This window comes from Bactrocera tryoni, chromosome 4, assembly GCF_016617805.1.
Source record: "Bactrocera tryoni isolate S06 chromosome 4, CSIRO_BtryS06_freeze2, whole genome shotgun sequence".
Taxonomy (NCBI): domain Eukaryota; kingdom Metazoa; phylum Arthropoda; class Insecta; order Diptera; family Tephritidae; genus Bactrocera; species Bactrocera tryoni.
The window spans coordinates 73,746,803-73,768,112 of NC_052502.1; the positions used below are offsets into that span (position 1 = coordinate 73,746,803).

Genomic DNA, 21,310 nt, shown 5'->3' on the forward strand with positions numbered 1-21,310 from the left:
TATCACACGATCTTGGTGGTCAATCAACCGGCTCAAAACGTGAAATTATCCGCTCACCGAAATTTTCTCTCAATAAATCCATTGATTGATGCGATATGTGGGAATTGGCGTCGTCTTGTTGAAATCCAATGTCGCCGAGATCACGAGCTTCAATTTCAGACATCAAAAAGTCGGTTATCATGGCGCAATAACGGTTGCCATTGGTGGTTACGTTCCCACATAATTAATTCCGGCATTATTTTCGAAGAAATATGGACCGATGATTCCACCGGCCCACAAACCACACCCAACCGTTTTTTTCTGGATGAAATGTCTGCTCTTTAATCTGTTCAGGTTGCTCTTCGTCTCAAATGCAGAATATTTTTTTGTTTACAAATCCATTGAACCAGAACTGGATCTCATCGTTGAACAAAATTTAACTTCGGATCTTCTTGGAACTTTTCAAGAGACCATAGAGAAGCGAATCGTTGTCGCTTGGGATGGTCGACTTCTACTTGGATAATTTTAAGTTTTATTAAAATATTTTTCTATTTCTAATTTTATTTTATTTTTAAATTTTGACACTTTTTTCGCTCTTTCTAATTTTTTTTTTGCAATTCAATTTGTTTTTTATTTTTTATATATGTAATTTAATTTAATTTATAATTTTTATTTTATTATATTTGTTATAAATATTTCATATATTGTTTGTTAATTATAATTTTTTTAAATTTATAATTTTTTTAATTTATAATTTTTTTAATTTATAATTTTATTATAAATTTATAATTTTTAATTAATAATTTTTTTAAATTTATATATTTTTTAATTAATAATTTTTTTTAATATTTTTAATTTTTTTTTTAATTTATATTTTTTTAATTTATAATTTTTTTAAATTTATATTTTTTTTTAATTAATAATTTATTTTAATTTATATTTTTTAAATTTTTTCATTACACATTTCCTTCTTTTAATTTTATAATATTTTGTTATTTTTTTTGTTCCTTATTTAGACGCATCACAAATGTATTTCTTAAATTTCTTATTTTCTTTTCAATTCGCTTCACTTTAAATTTATTTTCACATTTCTGTAAATACATACAAACATATTTTTGTATCTCTTTTAACGAAATGCAAAAAGAGCAAACACACACATATGTACAGAAAGTATTTTGCTATTTTTGAAAACGAAAACAGACGGACGGACGTACAGCGCTGAAAGTTGTCGAGTCTTGTGAAAAATTGCAGTGCTCAGTGGAAATTTGTGCGGCGCGGTAGACAAAAGTGCGAAAGAATAAATATTTTGTAGCTTGTCGGGGGCTCGCTGAGTTTGTTTCTTAGTGCTAAGGCAGAAGAAATTTAAAAAAATCCACTCTATTTTTTTTTGACCAGAAGAAATATTTTTTTTTTTAATAATACACACGCTCATACAAATGTACTTGACATAGTTTTTATTGAAAAATAAAATAAATAAATAAATATTGAAGTAAATATTTATAAAAAGTGAAAGCGATAAACAAAGTAGAAATAAATTTAAATAAATACAAAAACAAAACGTGCCACCTTACTCTGCACATTATATACTTTAAAGCTGCTGACTTAAAAAATAATTTGTTTTCGCGCAAAAAATAAACAAAATCCAGGCAAACGTTGTTGAAAAAAGTTGTTAAAAATAGCAAAAAAAAAAATTGCCACCTTATTAAATCGGTCGATTCACGCGTTTTCTATAAAAAAAATAAGTTAAAAAACTTTGTCTGTCTGCCCGTCTTACGCCACCGTCAGCATGTCCGCCGCCGCTTTGGATTATTGGCCATCGCTGGCCACCACCACAAGACTTAATAACGATTGGGAAATGCTGGATGGCACCACCGCAGCCAACAGCAGCTCCAGCACCAACAACAATCAACGAGTTTTTAATAATCGCGTTAGCAACAACAACAATTCAAATGTCAACAATGGTTTTGTCACAAATGGCCAACAACTGTTGAGGAAGTGTAGGTTTATTGCAGCAATGTTGGCTCTATATTTTTCTGCACCCAGCGAAATTGCATTTGATTTTCATTTTATGCTCGACCATTTTCACTTTCACTGCTTTCATTATGTGCATAATGCGTATTATTATTATTTGTAATTACCTGAATTATTAAATATTTGTATTATTTTTATTTTTTTAATTATTCCTTTTAGTTTATAATATATTTTAAATATTTTTTTCAGTTATTTTATTTTTATTAAAATTCTGAAGTACTAAATAGTTATTATATACATAATACCTAAAATAATCTTCTATTTTTGCATTTGCAATATTTTTTGTGTCTAATTTTATAATTTTTATTTTTTTGTGTGATGTATTAGTTACTACTTCTTGCTTTTATTTATTTTTTAATTACGATTTCATTATTTTCTTTTTCTGGTTTCAATTTTTTTAAATATTTCAATTTGTTTTATTCCTTTTTTTTGACTAATTGAATTTTTTTTCAAATATTTTTCATATTTTTTATTGATTTTTTTTAATTGAATTCTTTTTTATTTAATTTTTTTTTTATAAAATATTTTTCATTATCTTTTTCACAAATTTTTCATATTTTTTCACAATTTTTTCAGATTTTTTTAAAAAATTCTTTTATTATTTTTTTATCAAATATTTTTTATAACTTTTTTCACAAATTTTTCATATTTTTTTCACAAGTTTTTCATAATTTTTTCCAAAATTCTTTTATTAATTTTTTTTTGGAATTTGATTAATTTTATTAAATTTTTATCAAATATTTTTCGTAACTTTTTTCACAAATTTTTCATATTTTTTTTTTTCACAAATTTTGTATAATTTTTTATGGAATTCTTTTTATAAAATATTTTTCATAACTTTTTCACAAATTTTTCATAATTTTTTCACAAATTTTGTATAATTTTTTATGGATTTTTTTTAAAATATTTTTCATAACTTTTTCACAAATTTTTCATAATTTTTTTATTGAATGTTTTTATGAAATATTTTTTTATAATATTTCCAAAAAATTTTCAAACTGCCTTACATTTACACCAAAAAAATGTTAAATTAAAAAATGTTCAGTTTTTATTTTGCTACAAAAATTCCAATAAACAGTTTTTTGATATAGATTTTAATTAGAATTTAGACTTTTCGCACAGCCGAATTAATTAAGTATATTCAGATAATAATCCAGAATTCAGTTTTTGCCTTTCGCACAGCCGGCTACTCGATTAATGAAAGGCTCGATTAACGATCAGCTGTTATATTTGCTTGTGTTCTTCATTTTGTATTTTTTCTAAAAATTAGAATCCACAAGCTGATTGCTATTTTATCTATGCACATAACCAAATTTACAGCATGGACAACAACCCGCACAATTAAGCACAGCCAAATTTGCAGTGTGGACAGCAACCCGCAGAGTTGCAGAGTAAATCGAGCTCAATTAACGCTTAATCGAGCAAATGCCGGTTAAGTGATCAATTAATTCCTGTGTGAAAAGGTTAATCGATTTCACTGAAGCAAAAAAAAACACTAGAATTGTTAGAGACTCCTAGCTAGTGAGGTCATGTACTACTTGACTTGCTGACAGTATTTAGCAGCTCTACTATCTGAATGGATGTGTAACTCACCAAAAAAGCTGCACCTCGTAGAAGTACTTCTGCTGCTGCCTTAATGGCTGCCACTTCTGCTTGAAAGCCCCACAGTGGTTTGGCAGTCTGAAAAAAGAGTTGATTGAGAGATCCCAACAGAAGGCTACCCCTTCAACATGCGCTTTGCCTATTCTCCAACGCCTTCGCTCCATCCAAATATTTTGCTGAGATTTGTGCGCGATGAAGCTTCGCCGCTAGGACTAGGTTCCGCGTCGGAGTGATGAATAGGGATGCAGTCGTAGTGAGACAAGATTTCGGAAGGTGCCTCTTTGAGACCCTTATGTGTCCAGTTGGCCGACGTATGATAGCAACCTTCGCAGCAATACATTTGCCGCCCATATTCACGGCTGCTATATGTAGAGTGGCATTAAGGGCCATCGTTGGTGTTGTACGTAGTGCGTTAAGGAAAAATAAACAAATTTTATATTCGAATTTTGGTAATATCTTAATCACTCATTTGCTCTGTCATCTAACGAATTTCAATTTATTTAAATTTACATGCCAATTTAGCAAAATTGTACATGTATGTATGCACGGCTTCTCAGAAAACCCACAAAATGTCACAATAGGTAGCAAACTCTCCACAAATAATATAAAATGCTACATAAATTTAACACAATTACCCACACAGTCGTCATAAGCGCAGCTGCAACGCATTATTTTGCCAAATTTGTAGCAAAAAATTGCGAAATGTCTATTAAAAATGTGCCAAAAGTGAGACGAAAGAAACTAGATAGAAGCAAAATCCGCTAACTGACCCGCCCACCCGGATGCACGGCGCAAGCAAACAAGCAGTGAGTCGAGTCGGTTAATTTGACGGTTGACAATTCGCAGCGCAGCTGAGTGGGTGGCCATCACAGCGAAGCAAAAGCAGCCATAAATGCTCAGCTGCAAATTACGCGTCATGCATGTGTGTGTGTGTGTGCATATGAGTAAGTTATGTGTATGCGATAACAGCATAACTAAGCGCAAAGAAATGCTCTCTTTATATAAATATATATGTACATACATATGTATAAAGCTCGTGGCTACCTTTTTTGGCCGTGCGTTTGCTTGTTGGTGCCAAAAGTATATTCGAATTTTCGGTGAAAATTGTGTAATAATCTTACAGATTAAATAATTTAGCGACTCGTGCACGGCTTCTGCCGTATAGTATGTATGTACATATGTATATATGTACATACATATATGCACATACATTTGTACAAATCATCATCATGTGTGCTTATGCTAGTTCATCTGCGGTTATTTTTGTTATTTAATGGCAAACAATCCATACACTGCACTACAATTTATTTATTGGACAATTTTTGGTATCACAATTAAGTGAACGTTTTAAGAAAATTTGATTTTTTTTTTATATACATATTTTGAGTTTTTATTTTATTTTTTTTTTTTGTATTTTTTTATTTTGTTAAACTTTTATTTTTTTTATTTTTTTGTATTTTTTTATTTTGTCAAACTTTTATATATTTTTTTATTTATGATTTTTTATTGATTATTTTATTATTATTTTATTTTTTTTTATTAAACTTAAAAAAAAAATTTAAAGAAATGAAAATGCAGAAAAAAAATAATAAAAAATAATGTTTATATACATTTTATAATGTTAATGTTTATATGTTTTTTATTATTTTTTTCTGCATTTTCACTTTTTTATTATTAATTTTTTTTAGTTTTTGATTTTTTTTAATTTATTTCTTTTATTAAATATTATAAATATGTATATATTATTTTATTTTATGTGCATTTTTTTAATATTGTTATATTGTTTTATATTTTATAATATTTTATTTTTAAAATTTTTATTATTATTTTTTTTAAACATTTTTTATATTTAAATTTTTTTTTATTTATTTACATTTTTTCTTTTCGCATTTTTAATTTTATTTTTGTTTTGCTAATATTTTAGTAGGTCGCCCCCGGCTGTAAATTACACACACTGCCATATGTATGTACATTCATACATACATTCATATGTATATTATAATCACCTCTTTATTAAGTGTTTAGTTTTTTCCGCTGTAATTTATGCACACATAAATGCACTTGTGTTTATGTGTGTGTCAGAGCTCACGCGACTATTTTGCTTTTTGGCAGCGCCCGGTATTTAGGTGATGCTCACAATTATCTGACGTCTCGCTATTTGCGGCGTAGGCAGCACCTGCGCCTATATACATACATAAATACATATGTATAACGGTTTGCCCCAGTTTGACAATCATTATTTCCGTGCGCTCGATATTATAATGTTTATTTTTGTACACATTATAAATAATTTTGCATACTTTCGGTGCAATGCACTTTTGGCTTTTTGGTTTAAAACTGGAAATATTATCAGATAGGTTTGTATATGGAGAGTTATAGCGTCGAATAAACGTGTCTGATTGCCTTACTTTCTTTAATGGTTATTCTACGATACTATTTTCTTTACTTTACTTATGTTTTCGTCTCGTAATCGGGCATTCAGGCACGCTCTTCGTCGTTCACATCTTCTAGACCCACTGTACCATCGATAAACGTTGTTTTATAATCTCAGCAAAGGCTTGATATTTAAATATTTGTTAAACATTTTCAATTTCTTTAGTAGAAGACAAGAAGTTTATACATATGTCTTTATTTTTTTCAATTCGTCATATTAGTAAGCTAATATTTGCAAAACTTTTGATCACTTAACAGTTTTTATACATTTTCAATCATCCTTACATACTGTTCACACTTCAATAGTCAATATCAGCTCGAAATAATTAAATTTTTTTCTAGAAAAAGTAATTTGATAGTCAAATATTTGGTAACAATTAAGAGTTCTAGTAATTTTTTACAATTTCTATTATAGCTTACAACACGTTCACACTTTAGTAAAATAGGATTTAATTCTTTATATTAATTTTAAAACCATATTTATAGTGACATATTCAGTAAGGCAGGTTCCATTCTTGTAATGTATCTTAAACCCTGGTGCCAAAACAACTTTAATTTTAGGCTCAAAACTTCTAGTGCTTACAATGTTTTTTTTTATTAATTTCGATTTTAATTTTTAAATGCTTTTTATTCGAGATCTAGTGCTTACAAATATTTTTAAAAAATATTTCGAATTTGAATTTTGATTTAAATTTTGAAATACTTTTTTTCGTTGAAACTGGAATCCCAAAAATCTAAATCTCTCATTTCAATAAATATGTATCGGTTTTTGTAAATAAAATATGTTTAACCTTATCAAATGTATTGACCGCAGTGTGAAGAAGCTGTAAAGAAATAATCGATTATGTATCGATAGTGAATAAGAAATCCTAATTTTATATTATAGACGACTATCAATGTGCGTTTATACAGCGTAATTAAATAATCTTGTATTTGGATGGCATTTTTACAGAGAATTAGTGTTTCTTAAAGAAAAATTACTTTTTTACTCATAAAATATGTAATAACTAATTCTAATATTATTTTAGCATTAAATTATATATTACCATCTATAAAAGAAATTACTACCAAAATTTAAATTTTATAAAAATATTTCATGAATTGCTTAAATAAAAATGTAAAATATTTTCTCTTCATTTGCAGTATCCGCAGTTTATGTATCCAGCGCGGCAGTAAGTGGCGAGTCAGGACGTCAACGTCATGCGCCGCTCTACGGACGATTTGTGGACGAAGAAGAGCTTCCTGCAACACATCGAGATGTCATGCATCATGTAAGTGAACATAAACTAAAAATTAAAACCATATTTATGAAATTATGTTTAAAAATGTATAATTTTTGTCTGCAAAAACAATTTCATTAATGTGATTTTGCTTTTCGAGGTCTCAAACCAAAATCAGACCAATTTAATTGTTTAAATTTTCACTTATTTTGCAATTTACTAATTGCTTATTCGTTATTACTTTCATGACTTCTTTTATTGTAGATTTGATAGCCATCATTACTCGGTGGCTTACATGCAACACTTTGCCACATTGTTTTAAATTTTATTATATCAATTTCTTTGCTTGTTTCTTATAGCGATCTAGTCCGACGTCATCGTCTGAGGTGCGTGCCATGCAGGCACGAATTCCATCACATTTTCGTGATCCAGCTACGGCGCCGTTGCGAAAATTAAGTGTGGATTTAATTAAGACCTACAAGCATATAAATGAGGTAAGTACATACCAAGATAGTTTTGTGGCAATTAATAAAAGCAGTAATGGAGCGTGATATAGTTTCGTAACTAGTGTTAAAATTTGATCAGTTGGGTACTGCATTTGGCAGTGTGCTTAAACATTTTTCTAATACAGAATTTGCTTCTATTTTTTTAAGAGTTCACAAATTAGTTTTGAATTCCAAAATATGTGAAAGATAGTTATTCTATGTTTAGATATTTTTAATAGTTTAATCGGCATCCTTAAGCTGCGGTCACAATATTTTTGGTTTTCAAAACCGAAACTAATATTTCAAAATCATTTTGTGAGTTCTATGTTTTCAATGTATCGGCTCTTCAAACAATCGTTACATTTTTGTTTTGCTTCTTAATACTGAAACTCGTATTTGATAACATTCTCATTCATGCTATGTCTTCGATTTTGTTTTATCGCTGCATCGGCATTCGTAACGAGGCATTAAATTTTTTGTGTGGAAACTCATAATTTTATACATTTTTGTCCATTCTATGTTTTCGATGTTTTTATTTGGGCGCAAATATCATATCTCTAAGTCACTCCTTACACTATTTTAATTGAATTATATACATTTGCAGTATTCTATGTTTTCTATGTTTTTTCCTGACATTAATCTGTTCATGTTTTGTACAAAATAGTACATAAAAATACTATTAAGTTTTTACATGATTTCAATTTTAAAATTTACATTTATTTTTACCGTTATACAAATAATATAACAAAAGCAATAACACATTTTGGTATAACAACATGGCCGTACAATTTTTGTGTTGCTCTTTTTATTTTCGCATTATGTGCGGTTGTCTCTCCTTCAGCTTTTATCATTGCCGTAATTGTTGCTGCCGTTGACATTTACAACAAAAATGATACCAATATTTGTAAATATTTTATACATAGTTAGTCGCTTTAGCAATGACAACCCCTAAACCATTAGTAGTTGTATGCCGCCGCCCTTGACCCAAGCACTCGTCAGCGATGACTTTTCATCATCAGCTGCCTCAAACAGCAATACGAACAACAATAGCGGCGAAATTTCGCATCTGCAACTTTGTTGCCACCTGCGTCAGCGTGCACAAATACACACAAACACTCGCATCCAAACACATACGCAGTCAAAGTCATTGAGTTGCCTTTTAGTTGCTGGCGGGTTGGGGGAAGACTTTGCACAACGCGCGGGTCGAGTCTGTGAAATTCTAAACTACTGCGGTCAGCCGTTTATACATACTACATGCACACATACATATGTACATACATACATCATATATTTGTGCACTTAGCTGTTGTAGATCACCTCGGCGCTTGAATCTGTGCGCTTCTGCATTCTCAGCCCTCCGCCTCGCCGCACACTCACTGTCGGCAAAGTATCTTTCTTGGCAGTTTTTGTTACTTTCGGCGCACGTGTGCTTGTTTGTGTACATGTGTGTGTGCTTGCGTTTGTAAAAATAGCCAACAGTAATAGTTGCAAATAACAATTGACGACATCGACATCGGGTAAAATATCTGATGTTCAAATTGATTTTAAATCCTTCAACATGTGCCCTGGCATTGATTTTGTAGCAGTACCAATGTGTATGCCAACGTAAAAATGTTTCCGTATAAATATTTCGCGTGATTCATGTCTTACTGATTCTTCCAAAAACATAGAATTTTGCCGTATAAAATTTTTAATATTATTTTTTTGTTATAATTTGCACGTGCTATGTTTGATATTCAAATACATCGAAAACATAGAATATTTTAGAAGTGCCTTTTTATATGCATATACGCTAAATAAACTCACTTTAAGAATTTTTCCATGTTTTTGTAATAAACTGTGGTATTATTGAAAAAACTACTAGTATTCGTATATAAACATAAAATGCATGTAACATAAAAACATTTTTTATTGAAAATAAAAGTATAAACTGTATTCGAAAACATCGAAAACATAGAATAATTTAGAAATGTTTATTAATAGCTTTGCACGAAAAGTAAACTCACTTAAAGAATTTTTTTTTTATTTTTGTAATAAATTGCAGAGTAAAAAAGTAGAATTTGTAAAAAAACATATAAAACGTGTAACACACTGGATAGAAGCTTTGAACAAATGCATCCTATTGATTTTCATAAACATCGAAAACATAGAATGTTTTTGAAGTACTTTTAAAGCGCTTAAGCTCACTTCAGTTTTGGCAGTTTTTGCAATAAATTGCGTCAATATAAAAATTCCCATTTTCATAGCATATGTACTAAATAAACATTAAGAGGATGTGAATAAACATTAACAACACAAGCTTGCAGTTTTCAACAAATTTCAGTTCATATTCTTTCTATTCAAGCATTTTTTTCATCTACATACATACATATGTACATCTAAAAACATAGATTTTATGAAACTATAAAATCGCTGTCCCGAAGGTTATTAGCTGTCGCATTTGATCCTTTGAACCTAAAATATCAGTTTTCATTGAATTTGTACTTCATTTCAAAAAACATCGAAAACATAGAATTTTTTAAAACTGTTTAAAAATGTTTAATTACGTTTGAATTAGCCTCATTTCAATGTTAACTGTAAAAATAATAATTCTTTCACGCGCAATTAAAATATTTTTACATTTTTTTAAATATCAGTTTTAAAAAAGTTATTTATATTTTTTTTTTAATTTGTTTTATATTTTTAAAGATTTTTTTTTTGTAATTTTTATAAATTTTTTTCATATTTTTTATTTTGTTTTTTACGTTAAACAAAATATTTTTGTTTTTACTTAATTAATTTATTTTTTGTATTTAAATTTTTTTGTTTAAAATTTCATTATTCTTCTAAGTCATATGAAATATCTGTTAATACAGCATACATATGTATGTACGTACATACATATGTATTCAGGCAATACCAACTGTTGTATATGCATCCCCAGTAATTACATCCCGTTAATCTAACATATCCTTTCGATTTCTCACTCTAACCGATTTACACACCGCCTCAGTGTTGGCCAAAAACAGGCTATTTCGGTTTGCCATTTCAAACGTCAATTGATTTTCCCCGTCTCAACATAGCCTCCAACATCTGCTTCAATAGTTTCCTCCATCATTTTTTTATTTTTAATTTTTTATTGTACTCTTATTTTTGTTGTGCCGCTACGGAAATTCTATACCGCCGAAGGACGACGCTGCACTATGCACAGCACAGCAGCAAACATCTCCGATTTCAGTGGCTGCTGCTGCTGGCTGTTAGCACCACCACCACCACCACACCACCTTAGCCGACTTCACACCGCGGCACACGGCAGCCGACAACCAGCTTGAATGTCTGTCGCCTTAGACCCTCTATGCGGCGCACATTTAGTGGTGCTGTCTGGTCGGCTGGCGCGTTGCAGCGCGTCAATAGTCACTGCGCGGCTGGCGTCTACGCGTTGGCATACACCCATTTTTAAGCGTTTCATTTCTATTTCTCTATATTTTTCTACAATTTCCCTACATTGTTTCGGCTTGTTTGTATTGCGGCCGCAGCTGGCTGGCTTGCTTGCTGGTTTGCTGCCTGTCGCGCACATACCTTCTTACGTATGTGCATATTGGCTTGCCTTGCAGCTTTTTAGGCGCACACCAAACAGTTCGCGCGCTCTCAGCTGCAAGCAAATGCACGCGCTCTCGCTCTTTCGGTCTCGCTGCCTGCGTTGTCGCTCAGCGCCTTGACTTCGGCTGTTGATTTTATAATGTCTGCAAATCTCTCCAAAATGTTGCAGCATCATTCTTCTCATATCCTTCTCGTTCATTCATCATATGTATAGCGACATAGTCGCCTCATGTCCTTACATATACACGCGCAGTATACATACACTGCGCGCGCTTGCGTATCCGTGCGCTTACACAGCCACACATAGAGTTATTTGGTTTTCTGTGTGTGTGTGTGCATGTGTAAACTGCGACAATCACACATACGAACAGGCGCGCGCATTTTCTGACCATTATCGACGTTTTGACTTTCCCTGCTAATGTTTGTGGCGTTAGCAACAACTTTTCCGCTTTGCCATTCTTCCAATTCGCTGTTTCATTCCGTTTCGACTGTGCAGGTATATTTCCCAACGCATGGTTGTATGTGAGTTCGCTTAGGGTTATCACTGTTGCTATCCCCGTATGAAGCGCGCGCCCCTACCATGCCTGCATTAACTTTTGCCATATGCTCTTCTTCCCTGCCTTTGTTAGCCCCTTTACTGTGAAAATTACTTTCTGTCTGCCTGCCTGTGCTTGGCTAGCTTTGACTGACTGCCTGTCGCTTTGTCGCCTTACCGGTTTACTGTTTACATTTCTCTTTTCCTAGTTGCCCTTTCTGTCTTCACCAATCTCATTCTCTATTATTTTTGCTCTTTGTTGCCACTACTCTTATTGCTTTGCTTGTTATGCCTCCTACCTCTGAACTTTCTTTTAAATTGCTATTTAGAGACTGCTTTTTCATTCAAAATGTTTTCAACGCGAGTTTTTTTTTCAAGCTTTTTCTAATGGAACTTAATTTTTGCTATTTATGCTCGATAATGCATTGCATACTTTTTGGCGTGCAAATAAAACCTATTACATATAAAAGTATTGAACTCAGTAGGCGTAGCCAATTCTATCCTATAAATAGCCAAAGCAAATGCTATTTTTTCGCATTTGTTGCAAACATTTAGGCGCTTAACATTTAGTTAGTTTTTTGTTGCTAAACGTATAAGTTGTTGCATACTTGAAAGCGCTCATTTTACAGCACCAAGCAGAAAATTAACCCAACGCCTTCACTTTCTTTTTTTATACATTCACCTTCAGTATTGAAATATGTTGTATTCTCTTGAAATGTTACATACCTTTAGGCGTCACTATAAAAGTGAAATTTTAGTCATTTCATGGCTGAAACACATTTGAATAGCGATATTCATCTCATTATCTTTCATATCAACGGCAACAGTCTTAAAATTAAAAGTAGTTATGTAACTGTTGCATACTTTTGGGCGGTGTTTTTGTAAGTAAACTTTCCAAAAAGCCTTAAGTTTTCCTTTGATGTTCACGAACTTTTACGAGTGACGTATCTCAAATATTTTTCAAAAGCGCAATGGTTTTACGAAAGCTCAGTAGTTTTATGAAAGTCCCTACCCAACTTAGACTTAGTAAAAAATGAGAGACGTACATATCTGAAATATTTTTTGAAAGCTTTTGATTTTACGACACATTAATTTTATGAAAGCCCTTACCTACGTTTACATACATAGACTTAGAATAAAGTGAGAATGTTATAAGTTAAAGTAATATATATCAAAACTTTTTCAGGGTTTAATGAAAGCTTGATTCAAAAAACTTGGCCTTAAAAAAAAGCTTTCGTGAAAGCTCTAAGCTCCATTATACCACAATACTATAGAAAAGATCTTTGATGAACTTAAAAATGATTTTGTGTTAGAAAAATATGAAAGCTCGATCTTAAATATCAAAGCTTTAGGGAAACTTTTGTTTTTAAAAAACGTTAAAGATCACTGAAAAGAGCTTTGCTAATTTTAAAATGTTGTTGGTTAAAAAAATATGAAAGCTTGCGCAAAAGTTTCGATATCTGTGATATGATAAGCCTTATGTTGTCATAGAAAAATATGAAAGCTCGACCGCTGAGTTTGAATGACACTCTTATTATGATAAATGTCAAAGCTATTAGAGAAACTTTTGTTTTTGAACAACGTTAAAAATCATTGAAAAGAGCTTTGCTGAATTTAAAACTGTTTTTGGTTTGAAAAATATGAAAGCTTGCGCGAAAGTTTCGATACTAGTGGTATGATGAGTATTGTGTTGTCATAAATGTGAAAGTTATTGTATGAGCTTTTGGTAAAGCTTTATTTTTTTATATGTACACAGATATCTAAGTAAATTTTTGTTGAATTTTTTGTATATAATTAAAAAAAATTTTATTTGAAGAATAAATATTTTGGTTTCAAATTCCAACAGCCTTCGGGCATACATTTTCAAACTCAAATTTGACATTTCTGTTTTGTCGCAGGTTTTTTTCAAATTTTTCGTAGTAAATTTTAGTTTCTATTTTGCTATGGGATTTGATAATTGTCAAAATAAAGTTGTAAGGGTTTATATGACACGCGCGGAATTTTTTCTAAATTTTTTAACAATCTACTGATAAAAATATGTTAATTTAAATTTATTTTATATGCGAACTATAACAACTAACGTTATTTCTGCGTATTTGCAGGTTTACTATGCGAAAAAGAAGCGACGCGCTCAACAGACCCAAGGCGAGGATGACTCCTCTAATAAGAAGGAGCGAAAATTATATAACGACGGTTACGATGATGATAACCACGATTATATAATAAAAAATGGTGAAAAATTCTTGGATCGCTACGAAATTGATTCGCTCATTGGTGGGTCATCCATTTTTTCTATTACCAAATGTGACGTTTACTAATATATTTTCTAATTTTTTTCAATCAAATAGGTAAAGGCAGTTTTGGACAAGTGGTCAAGGCTTACGACCACGAAGAACAGTGTCACGTGGCGATAAAAATTATTAAAAATAAGAAACCGTTCCTAAATCAGGCACAAATCGAAGTGAAATTATTGGAGATGATGAATCGTGCAGATGCCGAAAACAAATACTATATTGGTGCGTTGTTTGTGGAACAATTTCTAATTTTCTTTGTACTTTTTATTGAAACTAACTTTGCTTGTTTTCCATTGCAGTTAAATTGAAACGGCATTTTATGTGGCGCAATCATTTATGTTTAGTGTTCGAATTGCTCTCCTACAATTTATACGATTTACTACGGAATACGAATTTCCGCGGTGTTTCACTGAATCTAACACGTAAATTTGCCCAACAGCTTTGCACTGCACTGCTCTTTTTGAGTACACCAGAACTGAATATAATCCACTGTGATCTAAAGCCCGAGAATATATTGCTTTGCAATCCAAAGCGTTCAGCAATTAAGATTGTAGACTTTGGCAGTTCATGTCAGCTGGGACAAAGAGTGAGTACCAATGCAAATAAGCGATTTGTGTGAGTGGAAAGTGGAAAATGGCAAATAATTAGAAAAGAGAAATTTAAGTTTAAATAAAGTTTGTCAAGAAGTTTGTAACAAGCGGAAAGAAACCTCGGCGACCCCATTAAAAATTTATGTACAAAAAATCAGCGTGACGAGCTGAGACGATTTAGCCATGTCCATGTCATGCGAGGACTAGAGTCATGCGGGAACTCGTTGCATGCTGGGCATATATTTGAATTGTGGGGATCGATTCTGGTTAAGTATGATGTTAATCTGCTGTAGCAACCAGAACGAAGCTGTGCATGGCGGTCAGTGCATGTTTGAAGTTAGTTGCGTCCGAAGTCTGGTCGGCGTAGTTGAGGAAGGACGTCTTGATGCTCCTAGGAGGCGCTTCCGGTTCAAGCAGGTGACTGCAGGGATGATTTCTACGAAAACATTCCAGCAGAAACTGTTTGGAGAGAAGTTCATTATGCTCCTTATCTGGAAGCATACAGGCCTCAGTTCGATAGGAGACATCAAAAGACATCCCGTTATGGTAGCTATGTCCGTATGTATATACGCGAATTAGTCCGTCAGCTTTTGAGATATGAAACTGAAATTTTGCGAAAGTCATTTTCTTTCCAAAAAATCTGCTCATTTGTTGAAACTGCATCGGTCCACTATAGCATACAGCTGCCATACAAAGTGATCGTTCAAAATCAAGGCCTTACAAGGAAAACTTGTATCATTTAACATTATATCTAGGAAATTTTGCATAGATCTTTGTCTAAAACAATACTACGATCTCTAGAGATATTAATCATAAAAACTGAACGATCAAATTCAAGTTCATAGAAAAATTCACCAAATCCACTTATTTTTTACCAAAATTTTTTTGTTAGACATAACCTAACTTTCTCATTACTTAACCAAATCCACTTCCACTTATTTTTTACTAATTTTCTTTTGCTAAACATAACCTAACTTTCTTATTACTTAACCCTCCACAGATATACCAATATATTCAATCACGTTTCTATCGTTCGCCGGAAGTGCTACTCGGTATACCCTACGATTTGGCGATTGACATGTGGTCACTCGGCTGCATTCTAGTGGAGATGCATACCGGTGAGCCGCTCTTTTCCGGCTGCAATGAAGGCGATCAAATGAACAAAATCGTCGAGGTGCTCGGCATGCCGCCGAAATATTTACTCGATCAAGCGCATAAGACGCGTAAATTCTTCGATAAAGTCGCGGACGGTTCGTATATGTTGAAGAAGAGTCAAAATGGACGTAAATATAAACCGCCAGGTTCACGCAAGCTACACGATATACTTGGCGTCGAAACGGGCGGACCGGGTGGCCGTCGCCTCGATGAGCCCGGTCACTCGGTGGCGGATTATCTGAAATTCAAAGACTTAATATTGCGAATGTTGGATTTCGATCCGAAGACACGTGTAACACCGTACTATGCCTTGCAACATAATTTCTTTAAACGTACAACCGATGAGGGTACGAATACAGCAGCGAGCATAGCAATATCATCACCGTCGGTGAGTTCAACATCATCGTCTGTAGCGATGGTAGTGGGTAATCAACAACAACAACAACAGCAACAACAGAGCCAGCAGCAACAGTTGGTGTCGGCCGCTGCGTTGCAACATCCAGAGCCACAAGCGCATGGTGAGTCCATTAAACGCTTCAAATATTCATAAAGTATAAGCAAACACTTACACACGCACAAAACTAACGAAGACACACAAACATACATACATACATAAACTAGCACTCCTTTCACAGTTTAAAAAGTTGGAAAGAAGAAGACGATTTGCGTTGATGTTTTTTGTTTTGTTCATCATTTATGTTTTTCGATTATACATTTAAGTGCAAATGTAGATTTTATTTATTGAACATTTATTTTTAAGTATTTACATAGCAAAAAGTGCTACAAAAAATATAAAAGAAATGTTTTGTGTTCTTAGCCATAGTTCTCTAAAATTAGGCACTTGGCACACAAGTTTGCGTATAGCGAAATGCAGTTTTGCACAGAATGTACATGTGCACATATAATTATTCAACAATATAGCGGTTTAAACAGCTAGTAACAGTAACAGTAAATTTTTAAAAAACATATTGTTCCCCGCTCAAACGCACGCGTGTGTCGCCAGCGCAAAACTGCAATAGTTGTGTATGTTTTTCATTTACATACGTACTACATATTTATTTATACATTTTTTCATACATACATACGTACTTGTACTTAAAGCTGTAATTTATTATTATCGACATGCACTTATTTATTATAATTTACTTATTTACAAACGAGCATATGTTTAATTTATTACCATATTTACAAGATTCATTCACCTATGAGTTAAAATAATAATTTTTGTAAACCTTACGAAAGTACAAATAAAAAAAACTGTGGCTCCGGGCACAGTGGCATACAAAATGAGCTCACACAACTTTTTTCAATGCTACAAAGCAGCAGTACTGGCATGTTTTTGTTGCTGCGGGGGTTTTAGTTTTAGACTACAGCCACTAAATGTAATTTTAGTTGTTTGTTGTAATATTGTGTTTATGTTACGTGTTCATTTTTTTGTAAAAAATCGAAATTTTTATTTTTTTGCACATGTAAGTGAATTCAATCAATTCAAAAAATTCACATACCTAAACGTTTTGGGACAGCCTTAACCCAACCGTGGATTATTTGGTACTGGAAATTTGTTTTGTATTTTAAAATCTGTTGTTTTTTGTATGTTGAAATTAAATTTTGGAACACACCACACCTTTTTTGGGACAGCACTAGTACAACTCTAGATTACTTGTAATTGGAAACTCGTTTCGTATTTTCAAATTTGAGTCTTTTTGTAAGTTAGAATTTAATTTGGGACGTTTAACATTTTTTGGGACATCCCTAGTAAATTCCCTAGTAGAACTCTAGACTATTTGTAACTGAAAATGGTTTCGTAATTTTAAATTTTATTTTTTTTGGAAGTTCAAATTTAATTTGTGGCACTGAAATAAATTTTTGGGACATCCCTAGTAGAGCTTTAGATAATTTCGATCTGAAAACTGACTTCGTATTTTTAAATCTGTTGTTTTTTGTATGTTGAAATTAAATTTTGGGATACACCAACTATTTTGGGACATCCCTAGTACAAATCTAGATTATTTGTAACTAAAAAACGCTTCGTATTTTTAAATTAGAGTGTTTTGTAAGCGGGAATTTTATTTGGGACACGTAAACTTTTTTGGGACATCCCTAGTACAACTCTAGCTTATATGTACATATGTATGTATCTGAAAAATCGTTTCGTATTTTTAAATTTGAGTTTTTTGTAAGTTTAAATTTAATTTCATCACCTTAAATTTTTTGGGACATCTCTAGTAGAACTCTAGATAATCTGTAACTAAAAAATCGTTTCGTATATTTAAATTTGAGTTTTTTTTTGTGAGTGGAATTTAATTTGGGACACTCAAAATTTTTTGGGCCATCCTTAGTACAACTTTGTATAATTTGAGACATTTAAAATTTTTTGGGTTATCTCTAATACAAATAAATTGTGTTACTTGTGTCTGAAAATTCACTTTATATTTTTAAATTTATAATTTTTTGTAACTTGAAATTAAATTTTGGTAGACCGAAAAAGTTTTGGGATACACAGTTTTGTCACTTAAAGTTTTCTAAGCCGCACAACTGTTTTTAGTTTTTAACTTCAGTTTTTTTCTTATATTAAAATGTTACTTTGTGACACAAAATTTTTTTTGGGACACTGAAAAAATTTTGGGACAGTTATAATACAAGTTTTTGATATTAAAAAAATTCGTTTGCATAAAAAATTTAGAGCTATACACTTTTCTTGCAATAAATTCAACTTTGGGACACAATATATTTTGTCCTAACTAAACTGAGATTTCATAATTCGCATAAAATTTCAATTTTGTTTTTAGAATATGTATATGTTTTTTTAATAGTAAAAGTTTTTTAGTTACTACGCATTTGCATGAAAAGTAATGAAAACAAATTTCAAAAATCAATTACAGTTATGATTTACAAACTTTGCGTTATTTTTCTCTTTTTCCTTAACCTTAAAATGCAACACTGAACTCTAAATATTTTTATAATGTTTATATAAATAAAAAATATCAAATGAATTTTATGTGAATAAATAAATGAAATCCACTAACTCTCATCTACTAACTCACTCACACGGAAACTGACGCGTACGCAGACGATCGGCGATGACCGGCATTGCCTCGGGAGCAAGGCAGCTTAGCATCATCTTCATCTTCAACAGCTTCCTCAGGTTCAACAACAGCAGCCATGTCAGGTGCATATGGCGGTGGAGGCGGTGGCGTTGGCGGCGGTACCGGACAGACACAGCACTACGTCTAAGCGCCTACATGCATGAAACACACAGTTACACAGCGATTAAGAGCACACACACAAACAGTAGCACATGACAACAACAACAACAACATCAGCAGCGGCAGCAACAACTTGAAGCTGTGTACAAACGAGATGTCTGCTGATAAATCGGGAAACAATGTCAAGTGGGCATTAAGTTAGAGACGAGGCTGTTAAGACGAACAATTCCAGTTAGTCAGTCGTTAGAAAGAACATTGTTGTTGTGCTAAACCTAACCGCAACGGTTCGTCATCAGTCACCAACCATTATTGTCATCATCAACATAACGCAAGTGCATAACAAGCATTGGTGGTATTTTGTAGATAACATCGCAACAAGCACTTCATTGCATACAAAAACAAAAACAAAAACAAAAAAACATACGATTAACTTATACATACATACTTACGTTTACATACATATAATATATATATATAAATAAATATATATTTAGTAATATTTATGCGAAAGTGAAATTAATTAAGTGAAAAATTACTTAAATTTAAATTGATGAAAAAGCAAATGTAAGCATTAAGCCGCAATCTGGTTGATAAGAAGCGTGGGAAGGAGGTGAAGAAGAAAATTTACTAAAAAATGTAGTTTTATACACAAGCAAACACCCAAACAACCAACCAAAACAAAAAAACTACTTACATCCATACAACCATACCTATATTACACCAAGCGATCTCTACAAAAGTACACGCATATAAAGAAAAATTAAAAAAAAAATATACAAAATTATCCAACAACACACTACATAAATAAACCGTTAACAATTTCTTTGTTTATTATAATGTATCTTTTTATACTGCATATTTTGAGGCGCTTATACTGTCGAAAATAATATGGTAGCTCAAAACAACAAATTTAGTGCAGCAATAAATAATAGAAATGTTTATTTAAGTATTAGAAAGCTTTTTGTAAACTTTTGACTTAGCTTCCAACATATGTTTGGAAGAAAGTGCAGTAATCACATTTGTAAATCGTTTCTATGTTACAATTCACATTAATTTTTTTAAAAGCTTTTGAGCTTTTTGTAAACTTTGGGTTTAACTTTCTATAAATGAAAACAAATTTGTCGTAATAACAATTGTAAATCTATTCAACGTTAAAATTCACATTAATTTCCTAAAAGCTTTTGATCTTTTATAAACTTTGAGCTTAGTTTTCTATAAATAACAAAAAGTTTCCGTAATAACATTTGTAAATCAATTCTATGTTAGAATTCACATTAATTATGTTAGAAGCCCAAAAGCTTTAGAGCTTTTTCTAAACTTTTGGTTAGTTTTCAACATATTTTGGTAAGGAAGTGTCGTAGAATAAAAATTAATTTCTTAAAGGCTTTTGTGCATTTGTCAAAAGCTTTAGTACTTTTTTATTTAAAATCACCAAAAGCTCAAATTCAAATAAGGTTTTAATATTTCAGTTTGTTCACGAAACAATATTTTATTTTTATACTCTCATATTTTAAAAACTTTTATCGAATTTATATGTACACATGTGCTTTCTTGAAAGCTTTTGATTTTTATTTATAAAACCGAAAAAATTCCAAATCAATTCAGTATAGTAATTCAAAATATTTTAATTTTTTCCTAACCAAACTAACTGAAATTTTATGACCTCAATTGGCTTATATTTTTTACGAGCTTTTATCGAATTTAAATGTAATAAAAGTTAGGAATTAGATACTATAAGGTATTCTCTTTAACAAAGACTTGATCTATATTCAAGCTTTGAAACTACAAAAAGCTCTGCACATTCGACAACTTCCTATACATTCAGCTATTTGTGCTTTCATATAAAAAATTAAGCTTTCGCAAGCTTAAGCTTACATGAAAAATAGCTCAAAACTATATTTAAAAGCTTTTTTGCAGTTTTTGAGCTTAAGCTTTGTGTTTTTTGAACACACTTATAGAGCGGCTTCAGGAACTTTCAGTAAGCTTTCAAAAAGCTCACTAACTGTAAAACAATGGTTGAAGTTTAAGTTCAGCTTATAACAAAAATAGCTCAAAACTATATTTAAAAAAGCTCTTTTGAAGTTTTTGAGCTTAAGCTTTGGGTTTTTTGGACAGTACGCTCTCAAAAAGCTAAATGCAATCACTCAAACGCTAGTCACTAGCAACTAATTTTTAGCTGGTAGTTTTAATTAATTTTTAAA

General features: G+C 31.6%; 1 protein-coding gene across 2 annotated transcripts in view; it reads left to right on the forward strand.

Annotated features, from left to right (window-relative positions):
- Window positions 1–21,310, forward strand: part of LOC120773480 (serine/threonine-protein kinase minibrain) — a 72,165-nt gene that overhangs the window by 38,332 nt on the left and 12,523 nt on the right. For both annotated transcript variants that reach the window (XM_040102406.1, XM_040102407.1), the window contains 6 exons: window positions 7,189–7,316; window positions 7,625–7,759; window positions 13,967–14,138; window positions 14,213–14,380; window positions 14,458–14,744; window positions 15,749–16,421. In XM_040102406.1, the coding sequence (XP_039958340.1) occupies window positions 7,189–7,316; window positions 7,625–7,759; window positions 13,967–14,138; window positions 14,213–14,380; window positions 14,458–14,744; window positions 15,749–16,421 (1,563 nt within the window). The remainder of the gene's footprint in view (window positions 1–7,188; window positions 7,317–7,624; window positions 7,760–13,966; window positions 14,139–14,212; window positions 14,381–14,457; window positions 14,745–15,748; window positions 16,422–21,310) is intronic.